Source organism: Moschus berezovskii, chromosome 21 (genome assembly GCF_049115385.1).
Source record: "Moschus berezovskii isolate FMDL1 chromosome 21, NW_MosBer_1.0, whole genome shotgun sequence".
Taxonomy (NCBI): domain Eukaryota; kingdom Metazoa; phylum Chordata; class Mammalia; order Artiodactyla; family Moschidae; genus Moschus; species Moschus berezovskii.
In genome coordinates this window covers 47,986,638-48,009,085 of record NC_142480.1, presented here as the reverse complement: position 1 = coordinate 48,009,085, position 22,448 = coordinate 47,986,638, and the positions used below count along the sequence as shown (strand labels likewise).

The window sequence follows — 22,448 nt, the reverse complement described above, 5'->3', positions numbered from 1 at the left end:
ATGCTCCTAATGCAGGGGGCTAAGATCCCATATGCCGTGAGGTGCGGTCAACTCTGCCCTCCCACCCAAAAGAAAACACAACAACAAAAAAGAAAGAGGTTTCACTGAGCTGCCCCAGAGCTCATCAAACTCAGCAGAAAGAGAACCACCTGAGTGAAATGTCAGCAGAGTTGAGAGGTACACAAGCCAGGGGGTTGTATGCATGCCTGCTCAGTCACTCAGCTGCGTCTGACTCTTTGTGACTCCATGGACTGGAGACCACCAGGATCCTCTATCCATGGTACTTTCCAGGCAAGAATACTGGAGTGGGTTGCCATTCCCTACTCCAGGGGATTTTCCCAACCCAGAGATTGAACTCGCTTCTCTTGCATCTCCTGTATTGGCGGGTGGATTCTTTACCACCAGGGCCACCTGGGAAGCCCAGTGGGTTATTATCTCTAACTCAGACACAGTCACTCTCTCTCTACGATTTACTAACATGCCACCCGGCCAGGGACCACCAATGGCTGAGCCACCAGGGGACACAGGCATGGCCCCGAAGGAGCGGGGACCACTTACCAGAAGACCCTCTGATGCCGAGGTGAGTCATGGCAGCGGGAAGGTTGCCCACACTGTTCCCCACACTCATACTCCCAAAGAGGTGGTCACTGGTGTCCAGGGAGGCTGGCAGTGGTGCCGAGTAGTGCAGGTTGGTTAGATCTGGCAACGACCCCCCGGTGTTCAGGGTTCCCAGGAAAGGGGAGAGGCCCATGTTTTGACCATTGTGTGGGAAAGTGCTGAAAAAAAGAAAGGTTAAGTATTACTTTCTTAAAATGCATTTGGCTGCTGGGGAATAGGATGTGTATGATACCTTTCCTTGTTCGATAAAAGCCGTGGGTACCAAAGATCCAAGTCCTCATAGAGACTGCCTCTTCCTTGTTCTGAGAGTGTGATCTGCTTACCTGTAATGCTAGACTAAGGATGTCGTCTATGCCCGCGTTACAGGAATCTTTCCTAAGACAAGATCAGTTGCATGTGTGTGCTTTTACTGTCTTCCTTTGTCAGCATTTTTTTTTTTTTTTTGGAGTGCAACTGCTTTACAATGTTGCGTTACTCTCTGCTGTACAAGGATGTCCAGGAGGGAGGGGACACACATATAGCTGGTTTACTTCACTGTACAGAAGGTTAGATGATTGATGCAAAAGTACTTTGAAAATTGTCAAGCACTGTATAAGATATGAGACGCTGCTCTGCATTTATTCTTTTGGTTACATTCTAAATTATCTTTCCTTTCCCCCCAAAAAAGGATCTCCTCTATCAGCCAGATACCTTCCAAAGTATACTTTTTCCATTAACAGTTTCCATAAACTTTCAAGTGAGAAAGAGATGTGACCATTTCTTTGTCAGGATCGGTGGCGCGGCTGCTCTGAGCCCAGGCACTAGGCTGAATGCTGGTGGGAGGATGATGAATGAGCGGACAGTGTGCAGCTCGAGCAGGAGTACAGATGGGGGCCCCGCAGGCCAACTGTTTAAATTTTTTTAAGTTATAAATCAAATCAATAAATCTTTAAATGAATAATCTTCTGTATCCATCTTGACAGATTGTACCTTTGTAATAGCCTGGAAGGCCAGTTTCAAGTTTAGAATTCTCCCACTCCTCGGAGCTCTGGGCTAGAACACACAGATAGGCAGCCCCAGCCCGCAGTCCACCCCCTACACCCCCAGCCCTGTCCTGCACCACAGACCAGGCCTGTGTCTTCCCCAGCCCGGGGACCCAGATCTGGCCGCTCCCCGCATCCCCTTAGCCCCTTGGACTCCTTACTCCACGGGAGTAGAGCCCTCTGAAGTGTGGGCCCGGGGAGGGGCCACTGAGCCCAGGACTGCTCTTAGAGTCCACAGACAGGCTGGAGACAGACAGGTAAGGCACGCGGCTGCAGTATGGCAGGAAGCTCGCTGGTCCAGGACTGATACAAGTGTCACTGGGAACGCAGAACCAGGAGTCGTGGTTGTGGGGATGGTTGGGGAGGGAGGACCTGGTGAAGCGCGTGACCCTGTACTCATGGAACAGCAGGCAGCATGGCATGGCCAGGGCACCGGGCAGAGTGCGGAAGCGGGGGCAGGAGATGAGCAGGCGAGGGAGGAAACAAGGGCGTGATGACAGGCTGTTCTGGAGAGCGTGGATCAGTGGTGGCAGGAGACAGGGAGCCCAGGTGTGAGGTGGAGAATCACAGTTTAGAGGGGCCCCTGTGGTTGCGGTGTGGAGGGTTCCTTACAGGGGCAGAGAGGGAGGTGGGGAGAACTGGTTAGAAGCGCCTGTGCGGTCCACGTCTGATGTAGGAAAAGAACAGAGCGGGTGAAGAGGAGAGTGGCTGGAGGAGGCGCCCTCAGCCAGGATGGGAGGAAGATGGTGAACGCGACTGAGGACCCTGGACTCAGCGCAGCACACACAGCGGAGCACCTTCCGGGGGCCGGCCACTGGCATTAGGGCCTCAAGAGACTTGGACAAAGCAGGGGAAGCAACCATAAACAAAATAACTTGCAGTATAATCCGATTCAGCCATGCAGTGACAGATCCTGACAGTACAGGCCTGGAGGGAATGGCCAGCCGGTTGCGGGAGGGGAGATTCCTGGAGGACGTCAGAGCTGAGGTGGAAGGCTCAAGAATTCAGATGCTCCAAACGGGAAGAGCGTTTCAGGCGGAGTTCCCAGCACGGGCGAAGCAGAGAGGCATGTGTGACTACACTGTGGGCACTAGGAACCTGGCCACCACAGGAAGGTCAAGTTTAGGAGCAGGAGATGTGACGGGAGATGGGACTGGAGGAGGAGGCAGAAAGCACATGAGGCTTAAACTGATGACAAGAAGCCAGGGGAAGGTGGAGAGCGTGGGAAAGACATACTCATCCTTAGGCCAGACTTGGAGGAGGGTATAAGAAGCGGGGCCTGGAGGCAAAGAGGTGAGTTATGCTGCCGCTGAGCAGTCAACAAGATGTAATGAGAGCGTGGAGGCGGATAGACAGGGAGAAATCCTGGAGGTGTTTAAGGAAGTGCTCAAGGGTGACTCCTGATTTTCTGGCTTGGGGACGGGTGGAACCATCCCCGCCCCCCCAGGACAGGGAACAGGGAAGCACACGAGTAGACTGGGGACAGAGTAGGTGGTGTGGGTAAGGGAAGGACTTCTGCTTTAGATGCCAAGCTTCGGTAACAAGGAAGGACGTGTCATGAGATGTCTCTCGAGGAAAGTTCTGTCAGAACAGTGTGGGAGGGAGCCAGGCCACCATGGGCCGAGGAACAGACAAGCAGTAAGGGAGCCTTGAGGGGAAAGCCTTTCAGAAAGTGTGGCTGAGAAGTCTGCAAGTGAGAAGGAAGGAACTAGAAGGGAACGCAAGGTCAGATAGTACTTTTTGGTGCAGAATCCTTAAGTGTGATTAATGCAGAGAGAAGACCTAGTGGAGAGGGAAAGGTAGAAAACACAGGAGCGGGAAGGATAAGCAGGAGAGAGGCTTCTGGAAGGGCCAAGGACATGGGTAAAGCTATTGGGCATGAACAGACGGACAGCTGGGTCCCTGGGACTAGAAACAAGGAAGGATGACATGCGGGGCTGGGAGGTATGGAGGGGCGGGAGGGAAGCTGTGCGTTCATTCCTGCCGCTTCTCTTTTCTTGGTGAAGTAGGACTGGGATCACTGTGGAGGCTTGAAGAGAGAAGGGGAAGTAGGAAAGGGGTCCTTTTGGGGTGAGGAAGAAGGATGATTTGGACTGCAGAAAAGTTGAATGGGATGCCTTGTCTTCCGGACAGCTGGTTGCAGTGTTAGGGCCAAGGACTAGGAAATAAATGCAGAGCTGCTTACTATGAGGGCAACGGGCTCTCTGATTGAGAGAAGGAAGGTCCCTGGGTGCTCAGAGGGAGGGCGGAAAGGCGAAGGCAGAAACAGCATCTGGTAGCACAGAGCAGGGATGGAGAAGGTAACTGTGACAAACACAACCCAGGTTGTCACTAACATTCAAAGTACCTTCCCTCTGGCTGAGAGGAATAAACACTGTAACTTTCCAAATACAGCTGCTACAGTCACCTCCTGGATCCGCTATAAGGCAGATGACGTACTCCCTGGTTCAGAACCCTCCAACGATTCCAACCTGACTCTAGGTCGGGCTGCACCTGCCTCCATGCTCTGCAGGCACGCTCCTGCTGTTCCCTTTGCCCTTCCCTGCACTGCATCCCGGACTCTGGTCACAGCTCATCGTATCAGAGAGGCTCCTGCAGACATCTGTGGTTGCCTCTCTCCTTACTTGGCTTTCTTTTTCCTCACTGCGTTTACCAACACGTGACATGTATTAATTGGCTTGACTGTTTTCACCTACTTCTCTCCACAGGAGCCTCAGCTGGCTGAGAGCAGGGACCTGTTCTGTTTCGTTCACTGCTCTGCTCCAGTGCCTAGGAGTAGGGGGTCAATAAACACCAGATGAACAGGAGTCACGGGACAGAATCCTACATCTAGTTTAAGAGCAGGAAAGCTTTTGTCACCTAAGGAATCCTGGTTTCAAAGCTCTCAGGGGTGGTGATGAGGCGGTGAAAGTATGCAGCCCCTTCTGTAATTTAGGCCTGTGGGGCCTCCATCACCCAATCTGCCTGAGGATTGAGCCAAAATGAATTCTTGAGAAGAATCTTCAGCCCTTGCTGTGGGGCCAACCTATACCCCTAGGTGCGATGGTCTCACCAGGTGGGCCTCCTAGAAGGCGTTTTGACTTTCTCAAGAGGTCAACCCTGATCTCAGCTCAGTGGGCTGTTTATTGTATGGGTTTATATTTAACTAGCTGAAAAGAATGTCTGCGCTCCCATTGCTCAGGAGGGTGGGCCCTGAACTCAGTGCTGTTAGACAACAGTGAAGGCTTTACAGGGGAGATGAGAAAGAAGGACGGCCTGAGGTACTATAGCTTGAGTTCCTCTGCAGACTGTCAGACCATCTAGAAAGTGTACCTACGCTCAGCTAGATCATGCAAGAGGCCAGCTTTCAAACCACACAGTTTTGGCTTTGGAAAGAGCTGCCGTTTCTGCGCAGGTTTTTGTTCCAAGCCTGGGGGGCGGCCTTGAGGGCCACTGGGATCACTTGAGCCCTGATCCCGTGCTCTCAAGACACCACTGTGCGTCCCGGGCTCAGTCCGCTCTGCAGAGCCCTGATCCCGTGCTCTCAAGACACCTCTGTGTGTCCCGGGCTCGGTCCGCTCTGCAGAGCCCTGACCCCGTGCTCTCAAGACACCTCTGTGCGTCCCGGGCTCGGTCCGCTCTGCAGAGCCCTGATCCCGTGCTCTCAAGACACCTCTGTGCGTCCCGGGCTCGGTCCGCTCTGCAGAGCCCTGATCCCGTGCTCTCAAGACACCTCTGTGCATCCCGGGCTCGGTCCGCTCTGCAGAGCCCTGATCCCGTGCTCTCAAGACACCTCTGTGCGTCCCGGGCTCGGTCCGCTCTGCAGAGCCCTGAGAGAGGGCCCTCCCCACGTCTGTCACTCAGTAAGGCGCCCACGGCTCCCTCACCGCGTCTTCACGGGTCTGTCAGTGTGTGCGCTTCATCGTCTCTGTTGTCTCCACGCTCTTCCTCGGTCCCATCTCCTCAGGAACGTTTTAATCTTTCAGTACTACACATATTATTTTTTGAAAGCTGTCTCTCACATTTCTCAGGGAGTGAAACTGTATACGTCTACATTAATTAGCTGTTCCACAGAAACTCCTTTTAAAATCACAAGTTTTCCTATTTATTCATCTTCCATTAGTTTAAAAAAATGTGGTAAAAATAAAATGTACATAGTTTGTACATAAAATATACAAAATTTATCCCTTTGAGGTTCATGGTTCTGTGGCATTCGGTATATTTGCACAAATTCTCTTAGGTAATTTCTGGGTCACCAAATTGCCAGGGGTCCACAGATTCCAAAGGCGTGAGGCTGGTGGGCTCCCTCAACGCCTGCAGGCCTTGGCTTCCTCCAGTGGGGTGGTTTGTTTACCCAGAGTCGGTGATGTTATTCTCAAACATATTTATGGCAGTTTTACTTTTGCAGTTATGTAATATAATTACTTTGAACAAATGAAATATGAGCGTACCTAAAGAGAGCTGTTGTTTTTGTGAAAATTCAGTTGACTTTCAACTTATATGTAATGAGTGAAATTTCTCAGTGTTCTCTGATGAAGCAGCGAGACGTTCCTTTTGGTAAAACCTTCAGGACAGCCCTGAAACAAGAACTGAAAGAACATCTCTTACCTGCCACCTCCCACATCACAGGATCGAGGGCGCCCAGACAGGGACTGGATCTGGGGAGAGACATGAGAAGCCAGGCTTACTCACTGTAAAGCCAAATTCAAGTTTTTAAAAACTGTCATTGCAGGTATCTTGGGGCTCCAGTCAGTACAAGTGGAGAGCCAGAATATAGAAACAGCATCCTCACAAAGCAGCAGTTTAAGTTTTTGACTAGGATTTTCCAGGCATAAGGGAGGCATGATACTAATAAATTTTCTTAATTTGATGCTTCTAGATGAGTCTCTTCTAAATGAATTATTTTCTTATAAAAGGCCAATATGCTTCCCATAGAGCTTTTAAATAAACATTCATTTTCTAATGAGCCTCAGAGGAACAGGAGAAAAGAGAGACATAAACTAGAGTGAAGAAAGAGGAAATTAACGTCTGAAGAAAAGAAATATTTCAACTAAAATCTAAGTTGGGGGGATTTCTTTTTTTTTTTCTTTTTTAAAATTTACTTATTTGGCAACGCTGGGTCTTCGTCTTAGTTATAGCTCACAGGCTCTTCAATCCTAGCTGTGGCATGGGGGATCTTTTAGTTGCAGCACGTGGGACCTAGTTCCCTGACCAGGGATGGAAGTCGGGGGTCCCCTGCATTGGGAGCGGGGAGTCTCAGCCACTGGACGACCAGTGATATCCCTAGAGGATATTTTCATTTTGTTTATTGTCCCATCCCTGCACCTCAATGTCTGGCAACAGGTGCTCAATATATACTGGGTTGGCCAAAAAGTTTCTTTGGTTTTTTTTTCTAAGATGTTACAGGAAACCAAACGAACTTTTTGGTCAACCTAATATATACTTTAAAAAAAAAAAAAAGAATGAACCTATTGACTCATCTCTTCTCCCAGAATTGATTTATGGAGAACTGCAAATCTGCAACAGTTAAGGGAGATGAGGGGAGTTCCCTGGCAGTCCAATACTTAGGACTCAGCGCTTTCATTGCCTTGGTCCTGAGTTCAATCCCTGGTCAGGGAACTAAGATCCTGCAAGCCATGCGGCACAGGAAAAAAAAAAAAAGAACTAATAGAGATGAACACCTTTTTCTATAGAGAGTACCTCTTCCCTGGTGCTCAGAGAAGACTGGCTGCCACTGACCCCTCTGTGGGGAAGACACAGCTGTCCTCTGACAAACGCCTCCAAAACCACTGGGCCTCCCGTGGAAAAGGACAGTGGGCTTCTCCTGTGTCTAAGTATGTGAATTTTAACATCTCTTTCCCCCCAAAAGACTGAATATCAAAACATCTTACTTTTACAAAAGACCTTTCAAGCTCACCCTAATGCTAACGATGACTTTGGTAGACGTGGCAGAAGAAACTGGCCCAAAGGAAGCCTGACCAGGCGGCAGTAGTCAAGCACGAGACAACACGAACAACCGCAGCACTGAACCGCCAGGGAGTGCCCCTCATCTCACTTAGCTCTTATGGACTTGCAGTTCTCCATTCATCATTTCTGGGAGAAGAGTTGAGTCAATAGGTTCATTCTTTTTTTATTATTATTTTTTTAGCATATATATATTAGGTTGGCCAAAAAGTTCATTTGGTTTCCTTTGGCTCAGGGCTAGGCAGATGCGCTGTTTTGTTTCAGAGGCACAGATTCTCTATGGAAGAAAGCCTGACTTGGGCACCACGGGACCCCCTCTCTGCCACAGCAGGTGGCAGGGAGCCATGGTGGAGATAGGGACAAGTACTCAAAGGCTCTCAGAAACTATTAAACGGAGGACTTCTTTCTGACTTCCAGATGACTCAGGTCAAATGGTTTTCACTAAAGAAAGGTGTTATCTGGTGAACCAGCCATTTGGACAGAAGCTAGTAACTGGCAGCTGGTGTTGGCTACAAAACAGAAAAATCTGCCTCTGACTTGTAACTGGGCTTTAGCACTTCCTAAAAAGTGGACTTTCACAGGAGAGACCAACCAGTCTTTCTGAAAGAGGGAATTCACATGAGAACTAGAAAGTTAAGAGATGGTTGTGCTAATCCATCGATACAATTATGCTTGTTTTTATTTGAACCATCATCCCTTAGTATATTCTTCTATCACTGTCGCCAGACTTCCTCTCTGCTTTTTTTCCCCCAAATCCTCTGTGGGATTTGATGCTGACCTCTGAAGGGCAAACATTCAGTGACAACGAGCACAGCTGTCCACCCACCTCCTTGGTCTCCCACAGCTGCTTCGGGAGTGGCTTGGGGACGTTCAGCAGGTTCTCTTCCCTCAGCGGGCCGGGGAAAGACACCACTAAAGGGGAGAAGCACAGTCACTGCATTAGAAGGCCCCCCCCACCGGCACCCCTCACCTCTGGCCCAACAAGTGACCTCTGTGGAAATGGTTGAGTTAACACATACTGACTGTCTACTACAGATAGTGTTTTGAGTGTTACTGTGGGGGATGAATGGGTGAATGAGACATGAATTCAGCCCCTGAGGACTTCATACCCTACACATGGGAAAGGGTGGCATGTGAATACCCATGTCTGGAAGGAGGATCGGGGGAGGCCCAAAAGGTCGAAGGGCTCAGGGCTGCTCTGGGTGGACCAGGAAGAGCCCAGCCTCTAGGGCTCGGCACTGAGGCCAGTCCTTTAGGGACACAGGAAACGGCCATCCCCAGAGAGAGAGCAATATGAATGAAGAGGTGATGGATAGCTACTGAGTATATAAAGGAGAAGGGTGGGAAGGTCAAGGTCAGGTCAGGGAGGGCCTTGAAAACCTGGCGAGGAGAGGATGGAAGAGAAGGGATGAGGAGGGACCCACAAAAATCCAGGAAAGAGGGAGGGAATGAGGAAAGTAACAAAGAGAGAAGAGGAATATTCCATGGAAGACAAGGTGGCAGTGAAGATGCCTGGTCCTGGGCTGGGTGTGGGGCAGAAAGAGGAGTCGAGAACCCAGAGGGATGAGGAAATCTCCTTCTCCAGGAGATCTTCCTGCCCCAGGGATCTAACCCAGGTCTCCTGCATTTCAGGTAGATTCTTTACCATCTGAGTCACCAGGGAAGCCCCTGAAAGATAACATCAGATGACAGGAAAAGCTGCAAGGGCTGCATGAGATGACTTAAGGCTATTTTTCATGAGAGTCTGGTCACAAGAATATGGCCAGAGTGGACTCCAGCACTGTAAAGGGGATTGTTTCCTTGGAGAAGTTCATTGCTTTTTGTCACTTCATATCCAAGACTGGTTGTAATTCTTCAAAGAACTCACTGGGGGAATGCAAACAACCTTGCAGCCATCTCTTTATTTCTGTCCTAGTGGATTAGGTATTTATTGCTCTTTCAACTTTTCATGATTTTACTCCTGGCCTGAAATGGCCTTCCCAGAAAGAAGTACATAAGATGATGAAAGAGATTTGCACTTCTGGCACAGGAAGCTCCTCATTTATCACAGTCCCCGTGAGTCCTGACTCCTGCGGTGTATAAACCTAACTTAGTTGTTCACTTTCAGATTATGAAAATTAAATTTCAGATTATAAAATTTTAGGGAAAAGAAAACAGTGCCTGGTACTGAAAGAATAAATGATCTGTGTCAGGCCTTCTTCTGACAGTGGCTTCCAGAGTCATTTAGTAGATCCCCAACATTAATCAGCTTTATGAAACGCATCAGCTTCTGTAAGGTTTGCAATTTCATTTTGCAGTCACTTTGCATTTTCCTCACATTATTTATATCTGTCGATTACTGGCTCACAAAACTTTCTAAACAGGCTGAGAAAGAGAGCTGAGGTAGGAAGGATATTGGAGCAACCAATGGCTTAAGTGTCTATCACTATTCTCATGTGATCACAACTTTTGCTCCCCTGTATAGCCTTGTGACTGTGGGACCATGGGGACCCAGATGACAAGGAGCCTTTGTAATCTAACCACACATTTCCCTTCTCGTGGCCTTGATCAGGGCTGGCCTTAATTTTACAGAGCTAGCAGTTGTCATCATTTTTGGGGAGTCCAGAAAACTTGAGTATTAACTAGATCAGATGTTAAGAGGAAGATATGTATACTACAGTCAGCATCCCACTCAGCACAGGTAGGTAAAATCAGTTCATTACCTTCCCCATGCACGTCATTCTCACCGTCACAGAAACCTAGTGGGAAAGAAAAAAACACTATTATGTGGTGCTTTCACCTTTATTTATTCATGAATTAGTAAGTCTTTCTGATTCAAATAGAATTTTGAAAATTCCAAGGCAATTTTGGTATAGTGATGTTCACTCAGAGGGCATCAGCATTTATACTAAACTTAGATAGAGCTAACTTAAGTCTAAAGTTGGTGCCTATCTAGTTTTCTTTAAAATTATCTCCATCTTTAAAATCTTTTACTGCCTCTGTCCTGAAAGAAGAACAAGTCTGAGAACCTCTAACCAAATCACAAAGAAAAGAAAGAAGCAATATAGAGAGTGAAGCAAAAAGGCACAAAGTGCTAGTCGCTGAGTTGGGTCCGATTCTTTGTAACCCCATGGACTGCAGCCCACCAGGATCCCCTGTCTGTGGGATTTCCCAGGCAAGAATACTGGAGTGGGTTGCCATTTCCTCCTCCAGGGGAGCTTCCCAATCCAGGGATTGAACCCAAGTCTCCTGCAGCTCCTGCATTGGGAGGTGGGTTCTTTACCACTGAGCCAGCTGGGAAGCCTATACACATACGTGTATCCCCTCTGTTTTGGAGAGATTGTTCTTGCAGCGGAATGTGAGGTAGATTGAAAGGAGAAAGTCTGAAGGCAGGAAGACCAAGTGAAAAACCTCCATAACAGTCCAGGCAAGAAGGAAATAAGTGGGGTATTTATTGATAGCGAGGACAGAAAAGAGGTGGCAGATTTGAGACACACAGCAGGCATGGAATGAACAGGACTTGGCTACTCAGTGGGTGTGAGGGGTGTGGGAATGAGAGGAATTAAAGACAATTAACTCCTGGTTCAGAGTTTCGGTAACTAGAAGGGTGATGGCGGCAATAACCGATGTGTTAGCACCAAGTTAATATATAACCAAAATATGTGAGAGATGGAATGTTTCCTGCCATATCAGTAAACAAAGGCTGTCACAGTCACCAGTGATTGCAGCCACCAGGGAACTCAGGAAGGAAAAAATACCTCCATCTACCAGCCATCAGACTACGGCCACTCCCCATGGTGAGCCCTGAGGAAATTAAAGATGTGAAAACACAGGATACTGGCCCCTACAGCTGAGATGCATATGAAAGGAAGGATTTCTTGCATCTTCCCATACACAGAAAAGCGCTAGGTTCCTTAACCTGGGTTATCTGGTTTTCTTTAATTAACCACAATTTTTGATGTTCAGACTACCTGCCCTTTGTTGCAAAACTCCTATATATCCTGGCTCCTTCTGTCGCCTCCTCAGAGCAGTCTCTCAAAGCTATCTGAGAGATAGCCATGGATATCTGAGAGAGATCAAATGCCGTATCCTGGCTGCAGTCCTCATTTTGCCCAAATAAAACTTAATTCGCAGCTCTCACGTTGTACAATTTTTTTCCAACATATCCAAGCCTCGATTCTTACTACTGGATCAAAAATATCAGGTGGTACAACTATAAATAAAGGGATAAAAATAAAAGGGAACGAGTTGTGAGTGGGTATCCAGAAGCAGAGGAAACATGGATCAGCCCTGCAGGGGACAAACAGCCACAACCAAGGCTCATGTGTGCTCAAAGAAACCTCGCGGACTAGGAGCCACCGAGGGCTGACCTCCTAAACGTAACTGAGATTGCCTTCCCTCTCCCCACCCTCATGCCCGATGAATCTAAAACACCTCCCAGCACAGCCTGGATCTGCTGAACAGAGATGGAGGCAGGGGGCAGAGTATTTAACCAGAGTGTGTCTCTCAGGAAACCCCCATTCTGGGCCCTCCTGCTACCTGTGTGACACTTCTGCTCCCTCTTTAGGTCTCAGATGCCTTTGCCATCCCCCTCTTCCTCCTGTCTGTGCAACCAAGGCTCACCTCTCTCCTGTTTATTTAGTCACTTAGCTGTGTCTGACTCTTTGCGACTCCATGGACTATATAGCCCGCCAGGCTCCTCTGTCCATGGGATTTCCCAGGCGAGAATATACTGGAGTGGGGTGCCATTTCCTTCTCCAACAGGCTCATTTGCATTTTTAGCCTTCATGGTGCTGGTCAAAGGTATAGTATTACCTGTGGTAAGATCACTGGGGTCCAAGGCAGATCTCCTTCCCTGGGAAGGAGCTCAGGGCTGTGTTTCTTAAAGCTGGTGAGATTCAGCCTCTACAGCTGTGGTTGCTAAGAAGACAACTATCATGCCTTGCTCTGCCCTTAGCTCTAGACTGCTACTTGAAAGGGCAAGGACTACCCTGGCCCCTGCCTCCACTCGCTAGAGATGAGCAGAGGGGGGTTAGGTACAGTCCTAGACTACAGGGCAATGGGCAAGTGGCACAGAGTGCCAGCAGGCTTACCCATTCAGGGGGTATATGTGTGTGTGTGTGCACGTGCATGTGAGTGTGAAATGATAATTAAACTGCACATGCTGCCAGCGAAATGATCAACATTTTTCTTGATAAATTATGGATAATTAAATAAGAAGAGAGAAATTATAAAAATCCTGCTTGGTTGCATAAAAGTTTATTTCTCTCATTTCCATCAACTCCTCACCATGGATGCCTGTCACGCAAATTGAACAACCATTATGAGAATTAATAACCATGTATCAGCCTAATGACTGTGTCTTCTTGGGACACAAACTTTTGCTTGTGAATGTATCACAGCTTTCTGCTCATGTAGTTAAGCTGTCAGCAGATGCTCGCTTATGATCTGCTCAGACCCCCCAAAAAAATAGTGGGAACATTAATTGAGGCTGTATCACTGTGCTCAGGAAAGATTCCCAGGGAAAAGGCAGTTATTGCTTTCTGCTTGTGGAGTCTAATTCCCAGCTTCAATTATAATTTTTCCCATCACTTTTTAAATCTTTACTTTATTTGGTTGCTCCTATAATAAGAAATACCTTTTTGCAAAGCTAGTCGATATTTTTAAAAGTCTGAAAGGAAAGCAAATGAGAAACTCATGAATGACAGGGGGAGAGGGAAAAGACAAGAAACTATTTAAAACAGCTCCCACCAACAGATAGAATTCTCCAGAAATAATTCCTATCCTTGGAGACTTGAATAATATTTTAAACACACTGGCTTTCCCATGTAAACACGGCCATATTTGGATGTGTTTCTGAGATCTGCTGTACTTCCAAGGCAACTGAAGCAGGGACACGGTTCAGACGTCTGGGCTGGAGGTCGGCCTGCCTTCCACAGTTGTCAGATACCAGGGTACAGACATGACGGGCTTGAGCTGCTGATGTGAAAAGTAGGGACCCTCGGACTCTGCTCCAGGATTTCCTTCTTTCTTTCTGCTTTCCGTATGGCTTGGTCTGCTAGGATCAACACTGACACTCTGCTGTTTTTCTTATTTGTCCTCACTCATGCCTTCTGACACTTCTCACCTCTTCCCTTGCAGGCAACATCACTCTTAGGGTAAATACTTCACTTGATTAATCACTTGCTTTAGCTATTTTTCTTCCTCTCTGCATGCAGGCCTCAAAGTCTTGTTACTTAGGATTTCCTTGTTCTCTCTAGACCTTTAGACCTTTCTAGAGAAGCACAGAAGGCAATACGAATGGCAGAGGCAGAAAGGCAGCTCTTTCTTGGGAATTCCAGATTGAAGTCCATCAGTCTGGTTCCCTCCCAATCCAGGCAGACTGAGACCTTGCTGCACCTTTTTTAGGCTTATATATTCTCTCCCTCTTTTTCTTTGACCATGCCATGTGGCAGACATGTAGCCCGCCAGGCTCCTCTGTCCATGGGATATCCCAGGCAAGAATACTGGAGTGGGTTGCGATTTCCTCCTCCAGGGGATCTTCCCGACCCTGGGATCAAGCCCACGACTCCTGTATCTCTGCATCACACATGGATTCTTTACTGCTGAGCCACTGGGCAAGCTCTAAGCACAAAGTTTGCTTTTTTTGACCATGCTGTGCAGTGGGAATGTGGGATCTTAGTTCTCTGACCAGGGATTCAACCTATACCCCCTGCATTGGAAGTGTGGAGTCTTAACCACTGGGTCACCAGGGAAGTCCATCGGCTTATATAGTCCTACGCACTACTTATAACTACCTGTGTGGAAGCTACACTACTCCAGCTTCCCACAGATCCTACTCGTCTAAGTGGTGAGTGGTGGAACCACATCCAGTTTCAACACAACTGCCAGCTCTACCCTCACAGCCCCATGTGTGTACACAAAGCTCGACGGCCCCATCCTATCCTCAAACAGCTCATACTTAACAAACTGCTTGAGTAAATGGAGCTTCTCTGAATTGCATCAAGGGGACAAATACAGCATTATCACCACACATACTGGGATGATTAACCCCCATCCCTACTGTATGCAAGGAAATAAGACCCAGAATGGATTCCTCAGAAGGAATAGGGACTACTCAGGCTTCAAACTATCTAAAAAGTAAAGGAAACTAGAAAGGCTAGTATTATCTTGGCCAAAGATGTATTTATTCCCGTTTCCAGACCAAACACACAGCCCTGTTTGTGGACAACAGTCAGTGTGCACATGGAATGGCTATTTCAGGACCATTGTTCCTGCCAGATCATAAACCCCAGAAAGGCATGCTTGAACAGCATCTTACTGAACCAAACGTGATTCAGGTGCAGCTTAGAGTCAGCAACTAGAGTGTGCTCTGTACGCATAAGCCACCAAGTGATTCCTCCTCCCTCCCCATCACTGAGGGCTCCTCGGTGCCTGACTGTGTGTGGAAGGTAAGACCATTGAAATCTACTGGGAGCAGCCCCTCACATAGTTGCTTCACGTGGGGTTCTTGTAAGACCCTGCAAGACCCTTTGGGGGGGTTGCTCTGCTGCCCTCAAGAATAAAAACCTCTATGAACCAGAGTTGCTATGCACCAAAATGTGATGCCTTTTAAATACTTTGATGCCTGTAGCACTAGAAATGCTTTCCTATTTAAAATAAAAGTTGAATTTCTTTAAAAAAGAGCAATCTACTTGGAGCAGAAGAGGAGAAGCACACCCATGGGAAAGGCAGTCAGTGGCATGATAGCCATCTACAGGGAGGCACTCCGGGATTTTGGAAGGACATGGCGGGTTCTGGGCTGGCAAAGGGAGGAAGGGTAAGGATGGCTCTGCAGACATGAAGACAAAGCTGAGGGTGCTGGCCAGGTGAGTCAGGAGTGAGTTAAGAGAGGAAGAGATGGAAACAGGATGAAGCAGTTCTGGAACCCAAAGTAGTTCACAGACTTGGGGGGAAGGGTTGGTGAGAAAGGAGAAGAGGGAGCGAGGTGGGCACAGGCCACCTGATCCTGGGGTCCGCATCGTTCCAAACTGGGAGATTTGGATTCTCTCCTGGGTGGGGGGGAGTGGCACTGTGACTGGAATCTGATCAGATTTGAGTCATTTTAGAAGCAGATGGCATGACTCTTTCCCCACTCCTGGTCACCCTGGGGAGGTGGGACAATGACCTGCAGCAAAGTGGGCAACAGATGAGCTCCTGCTCCTCTGGCCCTGGGGCTGGCCCTGCCTGCACTCTGACCTCAGGGCTCCAGCCATGGGGGCCGCCCTGGGCCAGGGCTGCTGGCCACTGGGGGAGTCAAGTGTCCCTCTGGGGTTTGGTCTGAATAGACATGGCCTCCCAGAGAGAAGCCACTTCCTCTTATCAGGAGGAAAGGCGGCATCCACCTCCCTGTGTCACTTCTGCTTTTATTTATCAGTTTGTCCAGATCCTGGGTGGAAAAAGGGCTTTCAGAGTACCTGACATAAGACTGGACTGGGAAGACAGGAGACTGCAAATAAGGAGACCAGCTAGAAAGTTGCTATGAGTCCCCGTAAAACTGATGAGGACCTTAAAATGGGAGAGTGTGGGGGGCAGAAAGAAGAACCTGCAGAGAAAGAGGCGGGAGACAAGGCCCACTCTCGCCTCATCGTGAGCACGCACACCTCCCTGGCCAGGAGTTGTTCCCTGTGGAAGATGAGCCAGGGAAAGGCACATGGTTTAAGCTTTTCTCTCCCCCTACTCCCTGAGGACAGAACAAGACGGCACAGAAGTGGTTGGCATCCGGCCTATGTTCTTACCCACATACGAGGCAGGCCAGGTTGACTGGCCCCCTCCTCCATAGGGGTCCTGGGGCTTGGTACTCAGAGCACTGGTGTGAAGAGCAGAATCAGAATTGGTCCTAAGGAGGAGAGGGGAGAGAGAGAGTCTGGCTGAAAAATACATTTGTTCCTTAGTGAAAATGCAAATTACCAATGGGAGAGAAAGCAAGAATAACCAATTTACAATCATCCATAAAATGAGGGGTTTGGACCTACCTGCAGTCCCTTACAACATCAGCCTCTGAGGATGACCCATACCCAGAAGACAGCAATTTGTACTTGTGAGATCTTACACTTTGAAGCTAGTTGGTGTAATGATACGGTTCAACAAGGAAGACATTGGATTCACGGCTTTCTTTAAGAAACATTCCATCTTTCCTCACAACTCAGAAGATGGCTGTGGCCAATATATTCTCTGCAGCTGGGCTAGATCTTCTCCATCTGGGAATAATTCCTCCCCCAGGAAGGATCACCGAAGCAGTGGCTTTCCAGCCCTTCCAGGGACGACTTTCAGAATAAACCTAACATGTTCTCTCTCTCTTGCCCTCATGAGCACAGTAGTTTTCCAGAGCCTCGTGACATGCAATGTCAATGCAGACTGAACGCACAAGCAGAGGATCAAGCTATCTTCAAGAGATACATAAAAGGGACAACGCCTCTCTTCTCAGTGATTTAGTTTGTTTCAGAAAATATAACCGTGCTTAAAAGAAAATGATTTATGTTGACATGTAATGAGTTTATTACTGCTTTTTCTAAGTGTATTAATAAGTATCTTCTATAAATCTCTCAATTTAATTTCCAATATCAATAGCTAAATATAAACAAATGTACCCACACAAACAAACACTGTTTGAGGGCCTCAATGGTTTTTAAGATTGTGACAGAATCATAAGACAAAAATTGGGGGAACTGTTTCTGAAATTTCTGAAATTCTCCCAGACAGTTGCAGTTTACATGCAGCTTTGACTCCAAGAGATATTATTTACTTGTCCCATCAAGGGTCAAACTGCCAAAAAAGAACTGTGTGAGGCTTCGAATTAGCCTAAAATGCTTCTCGGTGGGCTGTTTCGGGTGATGGCCTTCTGCAGCCACTAAGCCCCGTGGCCAGACTGTGCGCCACGGCTGGGTTGGGTTTACACAAGGGACAGGCAGTTCAGAACCAGGATGAAGTAGCAGCAAAAGCACGGACTCTGGGACTGGGGAGCCTTGGGTTCACATTCAAAGAGACTCAAGAGAATATCAGTCAAATGCAGACAGACAACTGGGGAAATGTGAATACAGACTGGGTATTAGATAACATTAGGAATTACTGTTAACTTTGTTAAGTGGAATAATGGCACTGCAGTTATGTTTTTGTTTTTTAAAGGTTCCTATCAGGCTTATACTGTTAGAGATATTTGCAGGTGAAATACTCTATCTGGCTGGTGGTGGGATGAGGGTGGGAAGGGCAGCGGGTAGGGGTAGACACAGAAGCTAAAAGATGGGCACATGGAATTCTTGTAACGCTTTTCCCTTTTGTGTACGTTAAAATTTTGGACTAAATTTTTGTTTTTTAAATCCCAGTTCCATCACATATTAGCTAAGCGACCTTGGACAAGTCATTTGTAACTCTGTGATCAGGATTGAACAGAATGACCTAAACACTGGGGTCAAGCTTGAAGTGATGGTTTAATACGGTTACTGAACGCTTATGCTTCCTTGTGTTTCTTATGTATCTTATTTAATCCTTGCCACCATCCCTTGATGTAGGTACTGTTATCTTCCTTTTTCCAGATGAGTAAACTGAGACGCAGAGAAGCTATGCAACTTGCTCAAGGACACAGAGTAGCAGGCAAATTCTGTCATTCACTCAGACTTCATGTTCTCACAGCTACATTGTCCTAAGCAGACGTTCACTACATGGTGGGAGATTTAGGTTGCTTTCTTTTTAATACTTAGTATAAACACAACCCATCGATATAAGAGTACTCTGGCAAACAGATGATAGATTAAAAAGCAGCAGAACCATCAAGGTGATTTGCCTTCTTTAAAGTTTATTTCTACTAGAGAACAAGCTATGTACCTGTTGAGTGCAGATGTTAGCCTGAACCCAGGGTGCTTCTCTTCCTTCCAAGGAGGCTGCTGCCTTTAAAAACCAGAATAACATAAAAAGAAAAGAAGTTCAGTCCACAAGGAGCAAGGGAAACCTCAGGCCTGGGTTTGAGAATCAGCCCTTCTACTCACCCAGCTGCACAGCTGATCTCTCCAGGTCCTGTGATTTCTAACTTCTTTGATAAAAACTATCAGAAATTCGTGCGAATAGGGCGAGCAAATGAGCCAGCTGGGCATGCAAGGAGGTTTTTGGTCTTTTTTTTAAACGGCAAACAAGCACTTTTGAATGCCTTTCGAAATATTTCAGATCCATGACCAACTCCTCTCTGGGGATGTGACATCTTATTCCAGATGTGTGAAAAACTACCCCTCATCACATACCCCGAGTGTGTGCACAGGGGACACCTAGCAAACCCTGGTACAGAAATGCTGCACTCCTCCACAGAGGTCCATAAAGAGGAACATAACTGCTACAGTAATCCAATGTCTGAAAATATTACTCTAACTAATCCTCATGCTCTAGAAAGCATAAGACATTTTTCTCTTCAATACAAATTTTTTACAATCTCAAATTGGAAATATCTTTTTATGATTAAATTAAAGAATCTGCCTGCAATGAGGGAGACCCAGGATTGATCCCTGGGTCAGGAAGATCCCCTGGAGAAGGGAATGGCTACCCACTCCAGTATCCTTGCCTGGAGAATCCCCATGAACAGAGGAGCCTAGCGGGCTTCAGTCCATGGGGTTGCAGAGAGTTGGACACAATGGACTGCCTAACGCTTTTATGACTTAAAATAAGATACTGTGTTTATTCTACAATCATGGATCCCAAGATTCTTAAGGGTTGCTAAAAACCTACTTGAGGTAGGGGCCCACTGTTATCCATCTTCATACCTGCCTTTCCCAGGTCCTCACTACATTATCCACAGCTGTCAGTATTTGCCCCAAGAATAGATGGAGAAGGGACTTCAATCCAGGGAGCTAAAATTTTTCAACATGTCCATTTCAAATGCCTCTTAAATATGACCAGGTGATCTGAAAATGATACCATGCATCCACTGGATGTAATATCCTTTTCAGTTAACTCTATATTCTGTCACCTTCAGTACTATTCCAAAAAATACTCATTTTTTTGGTATATATGCTCTACATATAAAAATACTCAAAGAGACCCTAAATCAAATCCACTATGCAAATTACTGTTTTAGGAGCTTACTATTGCCTCTGTTTCTTTCAGTAGCTTACCATGACACCTTTATATATTTAAATATAATACCAAATCAGACTATTATGTTGGTCAATGTATTCTTAATGTGTTTCTATCTGGTCTTTGAAATGAAGACCCAGATTGATTTAAATAACTTTTAATTTTAGACTTTCATATAAGTCTATGATTATATGTGGAGAGACTTAAGTTTTATAAGAGAAAACAAGAGTCTGTGCTTTAGATTAGAAATTTCTAAAATGACATCTGAGGTGGGTAAAATAAAGTGAGACTGTCCAAGCACAGCACATGCCCATCATATGTTTGAAAATATGACTTGCTTACCTGGGCCAACTCTCATCCAGGGGCTGTGAGGCGTAATTTGCTCCAAGCGTGCTACCATCGAAGTAGAAATTTCAATCAAGGAAAACTCAGATGAAGGGGAAGTTGAGGCAGAATTAAGAGGCTGGAGTCGTGCAGAGTTCAACTGCTGAGTTTTCAGTTTTTATCTTTATCTCTATACCCGACAGCTCTTCCTCCTACTTTGGCTTATCCACTTCCTCTGGAAAAGTCCATTCCTCTATCTCCTAACCAGCACCATCTTTGCATGATTCATGTAGGGTGTTGTTTTTTTTTTTGCGTGCTCAACCTCTTTTACTATCAAGAACTGCCTGCACCCCCACCTGAAACCTGGTTTGGCTGTCCCTCTGTGTAGGCCTCCCTGTCCCACAGAATGTACCCACACCCAGCATTTCCATTCAAGGTCACTTAACCCCCTGTGACTAGTTCAGGGATGGGCTATGATACAAACAGGGGAAGAAAGAACTGCACCCAGCTGAGGTGGTGAGCTTGGGGACCATGTGGGCCTGGGTTTCTCTCCCTGGAAGTCAAGGTAGAGGTGGCACCTCCCAGATGCTGAGTCTAGTGCTACTGTACAGAGCCCTGGATCTAGCCCACTGGGCTTCTAGTAACATAAGCCAATAAATTTCCTTTTTCTTCAAGTTGAGGGTTCCTGTTTCTTATAACCCAAAGAGAGCTACGTTAGGTTTGTGGAGAAATGTGAACTTCCTTCGGTGGTCAGGGGCCCCGTTTTATGGATTCTGTATTCTTCACTGGGTCTTGCCTGCCTTAGAACACATTCCAGATGAAATGGAAACAGGGAAAAACAGATGGGATGCTACAGTATATGTGTTGAGTGCAATAGTACCATTTGGTTAATTTAATTAATTATACTCAGAATACCTTCTCAAAACATTCTAAGTCATATTATTCTCCTGTGATCTTCGGTTCAGTTCAGTTCAGTCGCTCAGTCGTGTCCGACTCTTTGCGACCCCATGAATCACAGCACGCCAGGCCTCCCTGTCCATCACCAACTCATCTTCGGTGATTCTGTATAAAAGAAGCCATCAACATCTAAGGCTCAGGAGAAAATGGGGGCCTTGATGGAGAAGGAACTATCATGCAGGCAGAACCTGCATTAGTAAAATATAGACACTGATGAACTCTTAATGAAATGTTTCCTCTGACAGAAGCACTATGATCACAAGTTTCACTTCCTGTGTACTAGTGTGGTCATGTCTAGTTACCTTATTTCTTAATCTGATTTCTTAGTCAATGCAATATAACAGAGGTGCTTTCAGAAGAGAGACCAGACGCTTCCTCAACATTAACTATTAGGCTATGCAGGAGACATAAGAGGCGTGGGTTGGATCCCTGGGTCCGGAAGATCCCCTGGAGGAGGGCATGGCAACCCACTCCAGAATTCTTGCCTGGAAAATCCCATGGACAGAGGAGCCTGATGGACTTACAGTCCATGGGGTTGCAAAGAATTAGACACAACTGAAGTGACTTAGTACATACGCATGCATACAAAGTACAGGTTGGAATGGACCACAGTAGGAGACAGAAGAGGAAAAGGTGAAGAAGAAACAAGAATGCCTCTGAGAGGAAAAATGGCAGTATCTTAGTTGGCAGAACCACTAGGGAGAAGGCACTGGGTCTTTCTCTTTTCAGCAGATTTTAATGAACCTCTGTCCAGAAATACTTAATTCTGAAGCAGAAATTTACCACTTCTCTCAGGACACTGCCACCTTTAAAGTCATTAAGTCCACTTATCTAGAACCTGTAAACAAATCAGAACGCAGTGGTGTAACAGTAGTACAACGATCAAACCGTTCATTTCAATGCTGAGGAGTAGGTCAGCATGTTAGCTTTCTGATACATATCAACAACGTGGAAACGTGGTGAATTTCTGAAATTTTAATATGACGGGGCTGAGGCATCAAACGTTAAACATGTGACCTCTGAGCTCTCCCAGTTCTCACCATTCACATCTCACTTAATGGATATTCAAAACCCAACACCTACTGGCATCAAGAGATGCCCTAATGTTAGTGATCACTCATGTCAGGTGTTGCTGTTGTTCAGTCACTAAGTCATATCCAACGCTGCGACCCCATGGACTGTGGCCCATCAGGCTCCTCTGTCCATGGGATTTTCCAAGTAAGAATGCTAGAGTGGGATGTCATTTCCTTCTCCAGGGGATCTTCCTGGACCAGGGATTGGTACATGTCACCTAAGATTCTTTACCACTAAGCCACCAGGGAAGCCTACTCATGTCAGTGTGTGTGTGTGTGTGACTCAGTCATGTCTGACTCTTTGTGACTCCATGTGTGTGTGTGTGTGTGACTCAGTCATGTCTGACTCTTTGTGACTCCGTGTGTGTGTGTGTGTGTCACTCAGTCATGTCTGACTCTTTGTGACTCCATGGATTGTAGCCCACCAAGCTCTTCT

At 46.8% G+C, this 22,448-nt stretch overlaps 1 protein-coding gene across 3 annotated transcripts in view; it reads right to left on the bottom strand.

The window, feature by feature from the left end:
- CRTC3 (CREB regulated transcription coactivator 3) overlaps positions 1-22,448 on the bottom strand; it is a 103,428-nt gene that overhangs the window by 14,731 nt on the left and 66,249 nt on the right. For all 3 annotated transcript variants that reach the window (XM_055417867.2, XM_055417866.2, XM_088829608.1), the window contains exons 4-10: positions 20,001-20,062; positions 18,423-18,485; positions 16,340-16,440; positions 10,286-10,321; positions 8,410-8,495; positions 6,228-6,277; positions 559-776 (exon numbers count right to left, since the gene is read on the bottom strand). In XM_055417867.2, coding sequence (XP_055273842.1) covers positions 559-776; positions 6,228-6,277; positions 8,410-8,495; positions 10,286-10,321; positions 16,340-16,440; positions 18,423-18,485; positions 20,001-20,062 — 616 coding nt within the window. The remainder of the gene's footprint in view (positions 1-558; positions 777-6,227; positions 6,278-8,409; positions 8,496-10,285; positions 10,322-16,339; positions 16,441-18,422; positions 18,486-20,000; positions 20,063-22,448) is intronic.